The sequence below is a fragment of the Danio rerio genome, chromosome 22 (assembly GCF_052040795.2).
Source record: "Danio rerio strain M-AB ecotype USA chromosome 22, GRCz13ab, whole genome shotgun sequence".
Lineage (NCBI taxonomy): Eukaryota > Metazoa > Chordata > Actinopteri > Cypriniformes > Danionidae > Danio > Danio rerio.
Genome location: NC_141042.1, coordinates 38,944,694 through 38,963,088, shown reverse-complemented (window position 1 = coordinate 38,963,088; position 18,395 = coordinate 38,944,694). Strand labels below are relative to the sequence as shown.

Below are 18,395 nucleotides of genomic sequence, written 5' to 3'. Positions count from 1 at the left end.
AGAGTGCTAAGTAGAGGGTTAAGCATATGCATGACTCTGAGAGCTATTATGAGAAGTCCAGTGTTCAAGTCAAAACTCGAATCACACAATATAACGCTTTTACCACAAAGTTAATGCATTACCATATATTACTAACCCAGCACACTCTAGTCTAGAGTAGCTTAGCTACCAAGCATCATAGTACCACTCTCTGGTGTCAATGTGTTTGAGAGCAGAGCTCTTCGGGTAGTGTTGTGGGTTGAAAGTGTCTTAGGAGAACCCATTACACTTCATTATTTCAAGCCAGAAAGCATGTGCCTTTTAGAGAATCCTTATTGTGACCTATTAGGAATCCAAATTAAAGCTGGCATGAAATCAAAATGTACTCTTCCTACTTTATATTTCTATGTATATAGTAGTGCTTGCTATAAAGAATTAATCACATACCATAACCTTCCCTTTACACTTGAAACAACTTTTCTGTCTCTGATCATGTCCGCTTGTAAAGTGCGACATCATGTGAAGCGGCTTTCGGGTCCAATCCGCTTGTTAAGTGTGACGTCACGCAAAGCGGCTTCCGGGTCCAAGCGCTCTATTCAACTGAATGGGGAGACTCACGAAATAATAATAATAAACATTTACAAAGCGATTTAAGGCTTTCGAAAATCACTATCGCAGTATATATGTCCATGCCTAATATCCGATGGCCAGAAAGTGATACATTTTTTATAAATTGTAAAAAATTTGGTATTTTTTATGCAGCAAGCCCAGAGATTGTTGTGTACACTATGATTTTATATACAATTAACTTTAATGTGTGATAGGAATAAAACGTGATCATAAACGAATGATTTCTCCACTCAAATGAGTGGCGGCTTGGACCCAGAAACAGTATACATACGTCACAAACACGTCACCACTTAACAAGCGGATCGCTCAATTCAAACTGAATGGGGAGACTCACCAAAGTGTAATAATAAATGTTTACAAAGCGATTTAATACTTTCGAAAATCACGATCACAATATATATATATATATATATATATATATATATATATATATATATATATATATATATATATATATATATATATATATATATATCCCTATTATCCGATGGCCAGAGAGTGATAAAATTGTTTTTCAAACTGTGGGGTTTGACAGCATCTATTAAGGGGGGCGTGAGACATTGAGGCGTGCACTCGAGTAAATTATGATGACGATTTTTATGCGTTCACTAGAGGGAATATAATTAACGTTAGCTCCACTTCTAACTATCAGGCGCCTATAGAGTTTATGCGTTGCTGTAAAATATAGACAAATAAAATGGACCGGGTGCTTTTTAAAACTAATGACGGTGCATAAAAGTCAAACCGGTGAGCCGTCTGACAAACAAGTGCGCTTCTGGATCTTTCACTTACTTTGAAGACACTACTGACTATGTTTACATCAGTTATTTGCCTTGATAATATAATGAAGGTGGTACATAAAGTGCTTTTTGAATGTTGTGTCACCAGGCTATTCACGTTTCCTGCAGAAGCTTGTGTAATTTTGGGTGTTTCATCTTTAATTTTTCGACTTTACTACAGTTCGTTTTAAGTTTCACTCATGAACATTTCATTCACACTCCCGTGACAAACTGGGGTATTAGACACGAGTATAAAGTGAGGACTGGTGGAAGAGTGTTGTTTTAAAGGTAAGTCGAATGGAAAGAAAAAAAAACTCAGCATTTCGCGATGTATGTGTGTGCGTGTGTGTGTGTGGTCCTTTACTTACAGCCGTGTGTGAATCTTGTCACAAAATGCTGCGAAAGTCCTACATGCTGGTAATAGTTTGATGCGGTGTTTACTTCAATAATGCCACTAGTATAGACCAACTCCACATGACTTTATTCCATTTCTGTTTCGTTCAATTGTGACTTTCGTCTGATTAAGGTAATCAAAAATCGCTGTTTACATGGTAGACTCTAATCAGAGTATTGTCTTAGTTATATAAAGTTCATTCATTTTCTTGTCGGCTTAGTCCCTTTAATAATCCGGGGTCGCCACAGCGGAATGAACCGCCAACTTATCCTGCAAGTTTTTACGCAGCGGATGCCCTTCCAGCCGTAACCCATTTCTGGGAAAGTTATATAAAGTTATATTAAAGTATTGTTGTCCATGTAAACATTCTCAATATTCGACTCAACCACACTGTCAGGGCTCTGCGAACCTGGCTTTGCAAAGCAGCATTTTCTGTAGGTACATCAAGAGCCAATATGCTATGGCTCACGCTTATTGGCAGTCAAAGATGATTTACGGTTAGTCGTGCCATTGAAATTGGACAAACTTCGGGGGGCGTGTGTCCTAAAAGTTTGAAAACTCCTGGTGTACACCATGATTTTATATAAAAGTACCTTTAATATGTGATAGGGCTAATAAGTGGCCATAAAGGAACATTTTTTCAATTGAAGTGAGTAGTGGCTTGGACCCGGAAACAGTATTCCATACATCACTGATGCGTCACAACTTAACAAGCGGATTGAATGCCTTTAGGGCGGGTCTATCTGTCCTTTAAAGCGGGGCTATCAGTGTGTGCCTCATTTATGCCATGCATTCATCCATTTGTCAATCTTCCTCCATCGTTTGTTAGCAAAGCTCATCTTTCAAACACCCAATCAGTTCCCAAATGATAAAATCATCCAAATCCCTACTTTTTTTTCTTCTCTAATTTCTAGTTTCAGTTGGATAATATTGGGAAAAGGACCTTCCTAACTCATGAAGACTTTAGGCTAGTGTCTGTGCTTTAGAACACATCAGTTGATTTCTGGCTCATAAATGCTGGTTATTACAGTAACTGGCAGACTGAAAGACGACTTGAAACAGAATGATATATATGAACTGGAACCTAAAGTTCATTGATAAACTTTGATGTTGGCTTGAGAAAGCCAATGTGACTGCGCTAGGACTGGGAATGGCAGTTGGCAGGAAGCACGGCGGCGGTTGCTAAGTGGTTGCTAGGCAGTTGCTAAAACAATTATGGCATTGTTAGGTGGTTGCTAAGCAGTTGCTAAATGGCAATGCTCGTGTACATGTTTGATCAAATGCTAATACTTAGTAGGCATTTCTAGCATATGTTATTGCATATAGATAATCATAGCATGTAGCTAATCGTTATTAGCACTTGGCTTGCATTATCATTGTTACCATGCATAGTACACAGGAAGTCTCATTTGCTAGCATGAGTCAAACAAGCCAATGCCAAGGTCCCTACGATGTTCTGATGTAGAGATATTGCTGTTTTTAAATGGTTGCTAGGTTATACTGTTTTATTGCTATGGGGACATTTGACAGGTTAGTGATGATACATCAAAGCTTCTTGGCAATATGAGTAATCTTAATCAACCTCGATGTTTCTATGACAGTGTTTATGAGTGTCAAAAACTGGACTTGAACATTATGTATTCCTGGTGTTGGGTTGCGGCTGGAAGGGCGTTCGCTGTGTAAAACAATTGCTGGATAAGTTGGCGGTTCATTCCGTTGTGTCGACCCCTAATTAATAAAAGGACTAAGGGAATGAACATTATCTAAAAATGGCTTGCTGTATTTTTTTGAAAATACAATGCTTATTAAGTGTGAAAGTGATACATGCAAAAATGGCTTGCCATATCAGTAAAAAATATGGAGTTAAAGTCAAAAATGGCTTGCCATATTTTGAGAAAAATAATGCTTAAAAATTATTTATTGGAAAACTATAAGTCTGATAAACCTTAAAGATATAGCAACAAAATCTAACGCATCTAAATACAGCTTTTGGCCAAATTTGGGGCTTGTATAATTTTTTTATATGCTCGGATTTTAAAAATGTAATATTTAACACAATAAGTCTTATAGGCATGAGGAGATATAGCAACAATCTTGAATGCAGAAGGCACATTTTGACCACATTTGGGCCTTGTGGCATGAACGGCCTAGGAGGAGATACGTTTGTTTTCAAGGACAGAGTAGTATAACAGTATGTTGGCTTTCTCAAGCCAACATAATAATTATTGAACTCACCAGCCTGGTTGGTAGTGATGTTAACAGAGGCAAACTGGGGTGCATAGGGACTCTTGCTGGCTACTCCGTTGACGGCTTGGATCTCAAAACTGTACTGGGTGTGAGCCTGAAGGTTTCTAATCGTCACGTGTCTCTCTGTGAGCCCAAGGTGGCGTGGAGAGATGTCCACGTTGTCATCACACCGTGTGCAGGTACCGCGTTCGGGAAGACATTTCTTGCAGATGACGTTGTAGAGAAGGTCCTCTCTTCCACCTTGGTCACGTGGCTCACTCCATTCAAGTATAAGTGATGTCTCGTTTACACTGGAGATAACATTACGCGGTGCTGATGGCACAGCTGCAAAAAAATACATAAATAAATAAAATCATGTTTGTCTCTAGTAGATACAATTAAACATTTTAGCCAGATCAGTGATTGTTGTATCCAGGTCAGTTAACAATAAAAACCATGTCAAAAAAACTGGCCTAAGAGTGGCTTTCCAGCCTGATCTCATGAGAAAACGTAAGTATTTTACGTTTTGCCAGTTTAGTGGCTAATTTGTACGAATTCGTAAGAGTTCAGTCGTACGAATTTGTATATTTTAAAAAGGAGGCGTGGCACCTAACCCCACCCCTAAACCCAACCATCATTGGGGGATGAGCAAATCGCACTAAAATGTACAAATTAGATCGTACGAATTTGTACGAATTAGCCACTAAATGAAAAAGTTACGAATTGCCATGAGATTGTGTTGGGTTTTCCAGTTTTAGCCGCTTTAAGCTGTTTTCATTAATATTCCTGAAATTTTTAAATTGTCGTCAGATAATAAAGCTGGTTTAGTTGCTTGCCCATATGATTTTCCCATCTGAACAAATCAACAAGTTACCCAAACCCAGGGGTGCCCAAACTCTGTCCTGGAGGGACAGTGGTTTGCAGATTTTAGTTCCAACTTGCCTCAAAACACCTGCAAGGATGGTTCTTAAAAGCTTAGTAGGCCAACAGGGGTGTACAAACCCAGTTCTTAAGGGCCTGTGTCCTGCATATTTTAATTCCAACTCCAATTAAACACACCTGAACCAGCTAATCAAGCTCTTTCTAGGTATACTAGAAACTTCCAGGCAGGTGTGTTCAAGGATGTTGGAGCTAAACTATGCAGGACACCGGCCCTCCAAGACCGAGTTTGGACACCCCTGGGCTTGATTAGCTAACTCAGGCGTGTCTGATTGGGGTTGGAACTAAACTTTGCAGGACACCGGTCCCCCAAGTTTGGGTACCCCTGCCCAAACCCTAACAGAACTACCATTGCATTCAGTGCCTGAGAAGATGAAAACAGCATTTTAAATCTGAGCTGCGTCCCAAATCACATACTTATGCACTATTCTACGCCATTTTGTAGTATAAATAGTGTAAGTAGTGCGTTCACACTGAAAACTCTAAAAATAATAAGTGCACTTTAATTACCCGAATGATGCACTCATTCAGCCGGTAAAGTGAAGTGTGTAATGATGGACACTTCACGCACTCAACGACCGCAGGTTTGCTTACGTAGCGGAAGGGGCGGAGCTATCGGACGCACATGTTGGATAACTTTATTTATTTTGGTTTGTTAAAGCAAAATTCTCCTACGAGAGTGATTATAGCGCCTCCCGATGGTGAATGCAGTTACACTCACGGCAAGTATTATTTGATAATTCGGTCGTTTATTTCACTGATATGTCAAACGTCATCAGGGAAACGGTTTGAATTTCCGCTTAGTAAAAAACCATTAGTGTGCCATTTGGGACGCCACTACATACAGGTACATATACTACACTGTTGAGTGTGTTAGTGCATAAGTACATAGTGCATGAGTGCATAGTGTGCCATTTAGGACGCAGCTGTTATTTTTTTCAAGCACGAAAATGGTTAAACATGACGCTTCATGCTCACTCACTGCAGATTGAGTGCTTTCAAGTAACTAAAATGAAGCAAAACCATGTTGTCCCATTTGCGCTGCTCATTTTAACTTCATAGCTGTGCTGTTTACTTGCGAGAACATTTTTTGCATCAAACTGTTTAGAGTGCTGACAATGAACACAACCAGAAAGGAGCAGGTATTAAATAGAAGAGGGAACATTTTAAAGGAATCCCAGCCATTCTCCTGCTTTGTGGTCAGAAAATCTGATTTACATATTGATGAATATATAGTTTGAGCACATATGCGATGTTTAGATCACAGGTGTCAAATCCAGGTCCTGAAGGACCGTAGCTCTGCACAGTTTAGTTCCAACCCTGCTTCAACACACTAATGGCGTGGTCACATTAGAGTTTAGGCATGCAAAATTCAGTCATATGGCACTGCTAAAAGGGGCGGGATTAAACAAGATAAAGCTGCGGTTACACTTAACTTTTTTCCACATAGACTTCCATTCATACGCATGTGAATGCGTCAGATCGGAAACGCAGGGTCATGCGTTAAGTTTTGCAGGTTGCTGCAGTCCAAAGTTCAAGCTTGGTGAACTGTGACCAGCGAAATCGCATCACTTGACTGCGTGAGACCAATCGAGGATCAAAACATGACCTCTCTGGACAGATATTTAAAACATTAAACATTTTTAATGTCTAATAATCTTGTTTAATCCCGCCCCTTTTCGCTGTGGCTTACGATAGAATTTCGCACACAGAAACTCTAGTGTGACCGCAGCTTAATTCGCCATTTTAAAAAGCAAGCGATTGGTCCATATTTGAAATTTCTGTCCAAGAGCTCATATTTTTGATCTTCGATTGGTCTCACGCAGTCATGTGATGTGGTTTCGCAGGTCAGAGTTCACCAAGCTTGAACTTTGCAATCAATGAACTGCGAAACTTGTCGCACGAGCTTGCGTTTCTGGTCTCATGCGTACGACTGGAAGTCTATAGGGAGAAAAGTCCAGTGTGACCCCAGCTTTATCCGTAGGTTTAAAACAAGCTTGAAGGACTCAATTAGTTTGATCAGGTGTGTTTAATTAGGGTTAAAGCTAAACTGTGCAGAGCTGCGGCCCCCAGGAACTGGATTTGACACCCGTGGTTTAAATCAATACAGCTTTTTAAAGCAAATATTGAAGTTTTAAAGCATTTTAATGACAAATAAACAACACTGCTTGTTATTCAGATGAGATCCTGGTAGACAAAATGGAGGTTGTAGTTGAAGGAGTCACTCACTGGTGCATCCTGAATCAGGTGAGTCACTGTCCGCCCGATAGTAGCCTGTCCTGCAGGAACAGATGCTGGCAGCTCCAGAACTCGTCCGGCTGTTTGGTGGACACGGGGAACACAACCCTTCTCCTTGCTTGGACTTAAATGTACCTGGACTGCAAGCTAAAGAAAGAAATAACGTTCAATGTCAGACATAAAACCTGCCAGCTCTAGCTGCATATTCACTCCCAATGTACAAAATTTGAGTGTTGCCTCCAACTCTCATTGCATTGAACAGATAAATCAATAGCAATTTCCCTGGTGCGGTTTGCATTTGGTGAGATCTGCTTGCCTTAATTTACATCCTTTTGTTTTTCTTACCCACAGTTTGCGCTAATCCGTTCCATCTTGGCATTGTAAAATAAGAAAGCATACAGGTTCTTGCTTACGTTTTTTGTTTGGCACTGTTAATTTGCTGTTGCTTTCCTCCGGGGGAAATAACCCCCCTCGTGACTAGACAAGTTCCAACAACAAACCCTGGCCTCATATAAACCCCCATGCGCACATGCTAGCCGTCAAACACGATTACAAACACATGCCTGTTAGTTCCAAACTAAAGCACTTTTCAAAATGAACTCTTTTAATCAAACCTCAAACACCTGGAACCCTACAGAAAAATCCAGCTTAAACCAGCCTAGGCTGGTTGGCTGGTTTTAGCTGATCGACCAGCCTGGTTTTAGAGGGGTATGGACCATTCCCAGGCTGGTTTCCAGCCATTTCCAGCCTGATCACCAGGCTGGGAGATGACCAGCTAAAACCAGCTTGACCAGCCAAAACCAGGTATGTCCAGCTTAAACAAGGCTGGTGAAATGGCCAAAACCCCTCTTAAACCAGGCTGGTTAACAATCTTAAACCAGCCAACCAGCCTAGGCTGGTTTAAGCTGGATTTTTCAGCAGGGAACCCTACTGAAAAAAACAGCCTAAACCAGCCTAGGCTGGTTGGCTGGTTTTAGCTGGTCGACCAGGCTGGTTTTAGAGGGGTTTTGGCCATTTCCAGGCTAGTTTCCAGCCAGGTCTTAGCTGGTCAGGCTGGGAGATGACCAGCTAAAACCAGCTTGACCAGCCTAGCCAGGCTGGGAGCCCAGCCAAAACCAGCTATGTCCAGCTTAAACCAGGCTGGTCAAGCTGGTTTTAGCTGGATTTAGCTGGTCATTTTTTAGCCTGTCCAGCTAAGACCAGGCTGGAAATGGCTGGAAACCAGCCTGGAAATGGCCAAAACCCCTCTAAAACCAGCTTGGTCAACCAGCTAAAACCAGCCAACCAGCCTAGGCTGGTTTAAGCTAGATTTTTCTGCAGGGAATGCCAACGTTTTACCACAGGAAGTGTCCCTCTAAGGTAAACAAAGGACGTTGAAGGCTACAAGGGAAAGTGTGAGCGGTTATCTTATGAATACAAAGATTAGTGTGTCATTCGCAGGTCTTTGACCCTTGTGGATCTCTGCCGACACCATTTACAGAGATTGTGTACACAATTTATTGCGTCTACGGTAAATGCTGAGGTGCTCTTCTGACACACGATGGCATTGTGATCTTACTGTAAGGAAAGTCTCCTAATTCTCTTAGGATTAATGAGAAAGTTGTATGTTTAGTAATAGTAGAGGAGCTAGAACTCAACCTCTGAGCCCGTAGTTACTGGTTATCAGTAGTCCTTTCTGCAACTGACGCTTAGAAACATCAAATAATCAACAGCTGCCGCATTTTTCAGGAAATTGTTTGAACATCTGGCTTCTGTGCTGATAGCGTCCAACGTTTCACACACCACTGGTGATGTTCCTGATGTCACCTTCCAAGTTCCCTTTTCTCAGAATGTGCAATGTTGACACACGGTTTCATTAGTGCAGTGAGTCTGTCAACCAGGGGCTTATTTATTTAACCATTAATTAGGGGAGGCCAGATGTAGGTAGCGAAAAGGGAACATGGGAAACGGTTCACATAGAGATAAAGATGAAAGGGTGTAGGCCTTGCGAATCTGAGTTTATCGCACATAACGTATCTCTTTAGAGATTAATGAGTCCTCAGTGTTTCGCCTCACATTTCGGATGTACATAAATCAGCTGAAATATGGTGGAGACAAACGAGACCATCTAGCTTCTAGCTCCCATGAAAGACCGCTTGAAATTCCCCTTCAAAAAACTCGGGCTGTTTTCTGAAGGGTTGAAAGTGCTGATTAATCGCTTCCAAGAAGGTAAGAAGTCAGCCCTTTCCTTTCATCCTCATCCTTCCTCTAGCAGCACTCCTGACAGAGTGAGAGAGAGAGAGAGTAGAGGAGAGGTGAAAGAAAGCAAAAGAAATGCAAATGCTGTGGCCTTTTTTTCATGAGTTCTCTTCCTTGCGCACTTTCTCCAGTACAGTCTATTCCTCACACTCTGTTGCCCAAACCTTCCCCACTCTCTCCCTCACTTATTGAGGGCAGAACATAGGGCTTAAGGGAGTGATTAGAACTTGTGGTTAAATTGGAAGCGAGGAGAAAGAAAGGATAGGGGAAATATGAAGCACTAAGAAAAAAAAAAGGTATCGTCGATTAATATTCATGTGAATGTCCTAACTGTGCTCTGGCAGGGTATTAATGAGCCCAACGGCCTTCAGATGAAGGCGAGCGAGAGAGGTGACAGAGAGATTTATCCCTCCTTTAGTTTCCGGTTGACTTGATTAGAGAACATTTTATCAGGGCACAGCCTTTAGGGCTTTCACCTTGAGCCACCAAAAGCAAACAAATGAGCTTTAACTGTACATCAGGCAGAGTCCTGAGGACTACCTTTATTCCCCACGTGTTTAAACACATTTTAAATGTTGGCAGGAGTAGAAAGGTTCTTCATTACTTTGATGACTATAAACATTCTATCTATGCCAGTGGTTCTCAAACTGTGGTACCACTAGTGGTACGCAGGCTTACTTCTATTGGTACACGAAGGAATCCCTGAGTAATGAAAGAAAAAATGAACATAATTTTAATCATTTGATGTGTACGATAACACTTATGTGATCAGCATTGGCTGTTCTCTAACGCCTACAATCAAAGCGCTGTGCCAATTGGCGCAGAACTACCCACATAGCAAAGTTTCTCTGGCCCAGCTCTGGCCCACACAATCAGGTTTTGCTTGGCCCACATGCCGCAGTGAATTACGGTACATGACTGGACCAAATCTGGCTTCCAGACAAGGGCCAAACACAGACCATATCTGGGCCAAGTCTCAGCCAAGTTAATAACTCATAACTGGGCCTGAACTGGGCCAGATAGGTTGGTGTGTCACGATTGCAATGAAATTGATAAACGCATGGAGTGATGCGCTCGCTTTAGGCACACTATGGGCACGCTTTTTCTCAAAGTGACCTGATTGGTAGAATTTTTTTTCTTTATTCAAAAATGATTTTAGTGTATTTTAAATGTGGGTCAAGACTGGCCAAACTCACATGGCCCACTTATCAAATTTTTAAATCTGGGCCAAATACTACGTTTTTCATCTGGCCCAAATCTTGTGTGCCGCCTTAAAAACGGTGCCACCTCTGTCAAACCCGGGCCATGTTTGGCCACATGCTGTATGCCAGTGCCGGATGAATGCCTGCTGTGCCAGCTTTTTGCCAAATCTGGGCCAGAATTCTTTGCTACTAGGGTAGTAGAGAAAGAGGTGCATGGTGCTTGCAGAGGAGATACACACTAGAGTGGTGGTCCCCAACCCTCAGGCCACAGACCGGCACCTGTCTATAGATCAATTTTTACCGGGCGGCACAAAAAAATCATTCATTACTTCCGTTCCGAGTCTGAACAATCATTCATTTTGGAAAAAAAAAAATATATATATATTTAAAAAAAATGACTGTATTCTCTTGTTATGTCTACTGTAGGTCACTTGAGTGCCAACATTTAACCCACAGGCTAGCAAAATGAGTAAGAACGGCAGCATGACGCACTTGCGTATTCCAGGCGTACACAGTTGAAAACATCTTAACTTTTCAGAATGCCGCACTACGAGTCACGTGACAAGAACCGACTGATCAGCCTCTCAATTTCGTTAGACTAGTTATCTCAGACAAACACAGAACACCCAAACGCTGCAGTGCTTTTTAATTTCTCCATAAATAAAACTTGTATCAGAGAGCAGCAATGTTTTGTCAGCTTGACCTTGACATCCTCTGAGAAAAACGGGTTCCCTACCAATCAACATAAAAGTTAATGTTTAGATTTCAAAGAGTTTTATAAATATGTCATATGCACATGCAACATACGTTTCAAAATCGATCAAAAATTCTATGAGTATGACTCGTTTTCGAGCAGTGCAGTGCTGGAGCTGCTTTATTGGCCAACTACGCTACTTCATTTCAATACTGGTCATTATGGTGGTACTTGGAGAGACAATTTATTTCTGAGGTGGGACATGGTGAACAAAGTTTGAGAACCACTGATCTATGCCATAGCCGTATCACCGTGCATCCCAACACCAGTTGCTCACTGAAGCTAAGCAGGGCTGAGCCTGGTCAGTACCTGGATGGGAGACCACATGGGAAAACTGGGTAGCTGCTAGAAGTGGTGTTAGTGAGGCCAGCATGCTCAACCTGTGGTCTGTGTGAGTCCTAATATCCCAGTAAAAGTGAAGGGGACACTACACTGTCAGTGGGCGCCGTCTTTCAGATCAGACGCAAAACCTCACTCTCTGTGGTCATTAACAATCCCATGGCACTTCTATTAAAAGAGTAGGGGTGTAACCCTGGTGTCCTGGCCCTCCATTGGCCCTCTATCCATCATGGCCTTGCAATCATCCCCATCCACCAAATTAGCTGGATTACTGTCTCTCCACTCCACCTATAGCTGGTGTGTGGTGAGCGCACTGGGGCCGTTGTCCTGTGGCTGCCATCGCATCATCCAAGTGGATGCTGCACACTGGTGGTCGTGTGATGAGACCCCCCCTTCATGATAGTGAAGCACTTTGGATGTATGGCATTTACACATTACACATTATATTACATTGTGCAAAACCTAATGGATCGTTCTTAAAGGTACTTATGTACACTCCACATCTTTTTGGAAACAAATTATTTCTTTTTCATTTCATTTTCATTTCAATTATTTCCATTCATCCGATTTTATCGTAGCTTAGCATGGATCATTGAATTGGATTAAATCATTAGCATCTCACTTAATTAACAAATAATTTCATTAATGGTACTATTTAAAGCTTAACTCTTCTGTAGTTACATCCTGTACTAAAACCGACAGAAAATAAGAAGTTGCTGTTTTCTACATCAATGTGTTTAGAAACTATACTCCCATTCTGGTGTAAAAAGTCAAGTCAACTCATTTTGCAGCCATACAATGGCACACTACTATTAGGCAGTGCTGTAGTTAAATGTTAACTCTAGGTGACTTGCAAACAAAAAGTTGAGTTTTCCTTTAAATCCCAATCCCTCAGTATGTACAATAATGCAGTCTTCAAACACTACCAAAACTCCTCACAAATAATTTGCTGTTCAATTTCCCTTGTTTACACCAGAGGCTCTGTCTTTGTAGTTCTTATAATGTGCTGAAACCAGCGGTCTCTTCTGTGACCTTTCACTTCTGGTGCCTTGACTGTCAGGGTTACTTTTCTTTCTCCATCTCGTGCTCTTCATTAATGTTTCACTGCAGTCCTTGCCCTTGGTCCGCAAATCGATTCCGGTCTCCTCTCACTCCCAGCTCTCCATTTGACCCTTGACCTCCGGCTGTCTACTCTGCTCACTTTCACCGCGGCTACGTTACACGCTGGCTTAATTCGCCTCAGTCCGAACCTGATATGTTTTTCATCGAGACTGCTTCTTTCTCTCAGCAGAATGTTCCACTCTGATAGACACACTGACTGTTTTACTTATTCATTGCTTTGCGATGCTAAAATCGAGGTCGAATGACCAAATTTGCTGTTAGGCCAAACACCTCAATAAAAAAACACTGTGATTTGTCTATACGGCTTAATGTGATACTGTAAGATAAGACAAACAGCACAGAGAGAAAGAGAGATAAAAAATATATATATCAGCACTCACCTTGACACTGCGTCTCCTTAACTGCAGGCTCAAACCCAGCCATGCAAGTGCAGGAACCCACAGGAACCATCCATTCTCCGTCTCCATTGCAGTAGAGTTTAAGAGGGACAGAAACCTCCAGAGCGTTTGGTACGCAAGTCCCAGGGGCAATGACTAGTGACGTGGCCTCAGCGCCAGTGGCTGTTTCTGGGAAGACGGCAAAATTGGCAATGGTTGTGGAACACTTCTTGTAGAAAGCCCGGACGGAGATTAAAGACATGCAGGCACCCAAGTCTTGGAAAGCCAAATAAAAACCAGCCTTGGAAAGTGGACCAAAGCTGCGAATCTTAGTGTTGACCCGACCGGATTCCAACATGGAGAAGCTCTCATCCGGAGCAATGGTGTCCACCTTAACGTAAGGGTTCTCCATCCAAAAAGGACTGGTGGCGGTGGCTGAATCCGAGTCGGACTCGTAGTAGAACAGATTGAAGGTCTCTTTACATGATCCTGGAATGTTGGGAATGCTATTGCAGTCTCTTACAGTAAACTTCATCTCCACGTAAACGCGGAGAACGTCCTTCCGCGGGATGAAGTCACTGCGTAGCCAGTTGTTCTGGTTGAGTTCGCGAACGTTGCACACTTGGTACGTTCGGATGGGGTTCATGGCATCATCGTAACCGCTAACTTCCTCCCACTGCATTAAAAAAAGAGAGCATTGTGAGTCGCAGATATGAAACAACACACAAGTTCACCTTGACAATGTCCTTCATATACACTGCATGCAAGGATTATTCTAGAGAACGATAGCAATAGCAGATGTTTTATCTAAAGTGTTGCACAATACGCAATATTGTCAGTATTATAAATGAAGCATTCTCATTGTGATGTTATCCAGGGCCTTAGAAACCTGAGGTGTTACGCTGCGGAGGTACTGCAGGCAATAAATTGCTCTTTCTGAGCTAAAGCCCTACGCACCGTGGCTAAGAAACAATATAACCGAGGGAGCAAGCCGAGAAAACGAGTGAATGAAAGAGAGGGGAAATTAAATTTTGTGCGTTTTGCTTTGTGCCTACTTTCTTTTTTTTTTCAATTACACATCGTGCGTGGTGTCATTAAGTGGAAAGCGGCACGCTGGTCTTTCATCTGCATTCACCAGTTCAATGAGGAAACCTTCCTGGGCAAATTCATCAAAATTAGCATGGAGTGTCAGAACTCCATTGAATAAAACAACGAGTGGATGTTTACCTCATACCTAGAGCGTGGAGTACTCTCTGCATCACTTCACAATCAATTACGATCCAATTAAACCATCATGATTACATTGTATTCATGCAGATCAACAAGCTACGCTCCATCCTCTACCTACGCCGCTTCTTTCTTATCTGCCGCAATTACGAGTTTCACGTCTTTTGAAAATACCAGTGAGCTGTATCTTCAAGGAGATGATTGCTATTGCGAAAGAGTTTTATCTTGGCGTGTTTATAAGGTCATGGGTGCAGCAAACAGATGCTTTAAATGGAAATGATGCTACATAAGGTGAAATGAGCATCATCATGTAATGCGTCGAGGTTTTAAAGTATTTACATGTGACTAAATGAAGTACAGATTGTGTTTGAGTAAAGGCCTTTTACATTAAATAGATGATCGTGTGGTATTTTAAAGGGTACTATTAATATTGTGTTGGAGTCCCCTAAATTAAACACATCTAAAGTCAGAAGATATTGTAATTACTTTAATATTGGGATTAGGGTTGTAACGGTATGAATTTTTTACGGTATGATAATCGTCTAAAACAATACCACGGTTTGACGGTTTCGCGGTATACGGTATTAAATAGTAATTCTCATAGCAAAGACCCTGAAAAGAATAAGAACACGTTTTCTGACTGAACAAAGGTTTTTCTATGGGGGAAAAAATGCATTTATTTACTGACAATGTATTTGCCCAAAAAGGTCTGGGAATGAACTAAACAGAAATTTTTTTGTTACAAAATAATAGAAAAGTGAAGCAAATTTTACTTTTTCCAAATAATATATTTTCAGTTACTATAAACAACACCACTTACAATGAACAAATAAAAAAATAAGAAAATAATAAATAATGTGTCAAAGTCCAAATAAACATGGTGCAAATCCTCAGTAAAAAAATAGATATAAATATTTACTATACTATAAATAGTTACATAACGAAACTAGATTCAATATGGAACATCCTTAGGTTTTATGTGCCAGCATGGATATGGTTGTCTATGGATATGGATATGGTTGTCTGCAATGCAGACAAACAGCTGCACCTTCATTTGCGTCTTTTGAAAACAGCAAGAGCAGCACTTCGTCTTGGCTGTGTCACTGTTTTGTCATGTTTCTGTGCTGCTGTGCATGCAAAAGTACTTAGTATGAGAATTATTTCATGCAAAATTTTTTTTTTTTTGCGTTTTACTTAGCCGCGCAGAAATGTATGCCTATCTCTCATTCCGTGTTGTTCAAAAAGCTCATTGTTGGTCCACGAACAAAAGCGAAACCTATGCTTATTGGTTGTGATATAGTGAGTTTGAACCAATCTGGGCATGGAAGAGGGACAATGCATCAATGTATCATGTCTGGTTTGTCCGGAGACACAGTGACGAGCGTTTCTTTGTCAAATCAGCATTGTCAAATTTTGATGACGTAACCGCACTGATTCCGGAGCCTCTGAAAGTCCGCGAATGTTATGTGAGCTGAGATTCTCTTCTTTATGCCAATCTTTGAATTGTATGAATCGGATAAGCGGATCAAAAGTTATTAAACATTTAAGAGCAATACTTATTTTTAGCCGCGGGCGGCTGTCTCGGTCTTTAAGGGTTAAAACCGTTGATATGCAATTGTTCATGGTATGATAATCGTGCCCGTTCAAATCGTGGTAGACCGTCATACCGGTATATTGTTACAACCCTAATTGGGATCATTTTACAATGATTTCGATGCGGTTCATTTGAATCAATTCGATGCTAAATGCTCTGATTGGTCAGTCTTTTGTTTTTAACTGGTCTTCCTGTGTTGGAAATTAAATGGTAATTTAAGAGTGTTCGTATGTTGTGGGCAGGCGACTACTTTGCAATTGAGTTACTTTAATCATGTTGTTCAGTAACAGGCAAAAGATTCATCAAGGGGCCGACCACACCGAATGCAAGAGGCGCCATTTTGCATGATTTACTAACAACAGCAAATATTTTGCATGCTGCTTATGCACCCTGTCTCGCGTTTTTGCCGTTGCATGTTGTGCACTCGCATAATAAAAAAAGCATAATACATTGGCTGCGTCTTTTTCATTCACCAATCAAATGAAAGCAGAGGCGGGGTTTCCGCTGGGGTGACAGCAGTGTTTGTGTTGTCAAGAAGACTACAGTGACGTTTAAAGATGGAGGTGGTTATTTTTACAGTTATCCAGAGCTGTATGACTTTACAAATCTTGAATATCACAATATTACTAACTATTACGATTATAACAACATCAACAGCAACACTCGCGCACAATATGCAGCTGATTCAGTCATTGCCTAGCGACGTAAAAAGCGCATCGCACATCTTTTTTTCTTGTCAACAAAAAAAGACAGTGTGGTGTGCCTTGCATTTTTGGAAATTAAATGCATGTTCGGTGTAATTGGCAATCTTTTTATTTATCAGTCAACAACTCTTATAGATTGTTTATATTTAAAGAACCAATATGTTGAAAACCAATATGACTTGCTCTTTAAAAAAATGCTGTTTATTTGGATCTCATTTCGCAAAAGACTCTAAAGATTTTAGCATAAAAAAAGACTCTAATTTGACAATTTTAGCATCTATGCCAACATCCAGATCACATTTATTTGCTTTTTTCTTTTAATTGCATTTGTTTTATCATTGAGATGAAAACATGCTAAAGGTACACTGAAAATAAGCTCATTTTACAACTACCCTTACCATTTTTTTAATCCATTCAGACAATCTCCAAGTCTAATGGGAGCACTTATAGCTTAGCTTAGCACAAATCATTGAATCAGATTAGACCATTAGCATCTTGCTCAAAAAAAACAAAAAAAAAAATCACAAAAGAGTTTGAACATCACAATGATATTAGTCAGCAAAGTTACCAAAGCTGGGGGGGGGGACTATTTTCTGGCTCTGAGTAATATCACTGCAGCCAACAGCAACAATTATTGATTATTACGCCAGAATGAAAGCATAATTCCTAGAGATATCGTTTTCTTTTTCTGTCAGTCTCAGTACACAGTGTAACTACTGAAGAGTCACACTTTATATAGGAAAGCTAATGTGCCGCTGATTCAGGCCTTATGACAGCGGTGAGGAGGTGGAGGGAGTGGATTGCCGTGAACGAAAGCGTCGTGCATCGCAATGTAAAGTACAGGATTGAAGACTGGGCTCCTAATAGTAACTCTGGGAATCATCCTAACTGCTAACCATTTTTTGAATTCATCCAGCCAATATACAGATCTGACTACAGCACTTATAGCTTAGCTTAGCTTAGCATAGATCATTGAATCAGATTAGACCATTAGAATCTCGCTCAAAAAATTAAAAAAGGGGGTAATTGTTGGTTGATTGAAGACTGGGCCCCCTAATAGTAACTCTGGGAATCATCCCAACTCCCCCTACTCCTCCTACCCTTGACGGCGCCCCTGTAGGAAAGTTATCAACATTTTTTTCAATCTTTTAGATGCTAACGGTCTAATCCGATTCAATGATTTATGCTAAGCTAATATAAAATTGTTCCTGCCAAACCCAGAGAATGGTTGAATATATTAATTAATAACTGTTTACTCTACAGAAGATGTAACAGTACAACAACAGGAGTGTTTCTTTAACATTCTCTAAGGGTAAACCACCACTTTGACCCTTAGGAAAGCCACCCAGAGACCTTGGTCTTCTTAAAAAAAATAGCATAAATAAAAAAAAAACTTGATTAAAGAAACAATTACGGCAAAAAGGGGAAAAGAAAACAACGCAGCATCAAGAGATTTGTTGAGAGAGTAGCGTAGTGTTTGTGAAGAGGTGAAGACTTTAATTAACACAGAGATATGGATGTTGTGCGGAAAGGCCATTCATCCATATGGGCCCCAGGGAGACGGGGCTTCCAGAACTCTCTGCTTCATCACAGTCTCTGAGCCAGAGCTATGGAGATCAATAATAAGCATCAGGTCAATGGGACGGGAGAAAG

The 18,395-nt window shown here is 40.9% G+C and overlaps 1 protein-coding gene and 2 long non-coding RNA genes across 24 annotated transcripts in view; 2 read left to right on the top strand and 1 right to left on the bottom strand.

The window, feature by feature from the left end:
• Positions 1-18,395, top strand: part of LOC141380246 (uncharacterized) — a 146,954-nt gene that overhangs the window by 28,994 nt on the left and 99,565 nt on the right. The gene's annotated exons all lie outside the window — the stretch shown is intronic.
• Positions 1-18,395, bottom strand: part of ephb3b (eph receptor B3b) — an 86,867-nt gene that overhangs the window by 14,344 nt on the left and 54,128 nt on the right. For all 11 annotated transcript variants that reach the window (XR_015521043.1, XR_015521044.1, XM_087302271.1 and 8 more), the window contains 3 exon segments: positions 13,221-13,893; positions 7,177-7,332; positions 4,018-4,353 (listed from right to left, as the gene is read on the bottom strand). Coding sequence is in view for 9 of the 11 variants with exons in the window: in XM_087302271.1 (XP_087158397.1) it covers positions 4,018-4,353; positions 7,177-7,332; positions 13,221-13,893 (1,165 nt within the window). In the remaining 2 variants the exon portion in view is untranslated.
• Positions 1,133-3,698, top strand: LOC147838634 (uncharacterized). Its single transcript, XR_015522486.1, has 2 exons — positions 1,133-1,976; positions 2,118-3,698. It is a non-coding gene; the product is annotated as an uncharacterized LOC147838634 (long non-coding RNA).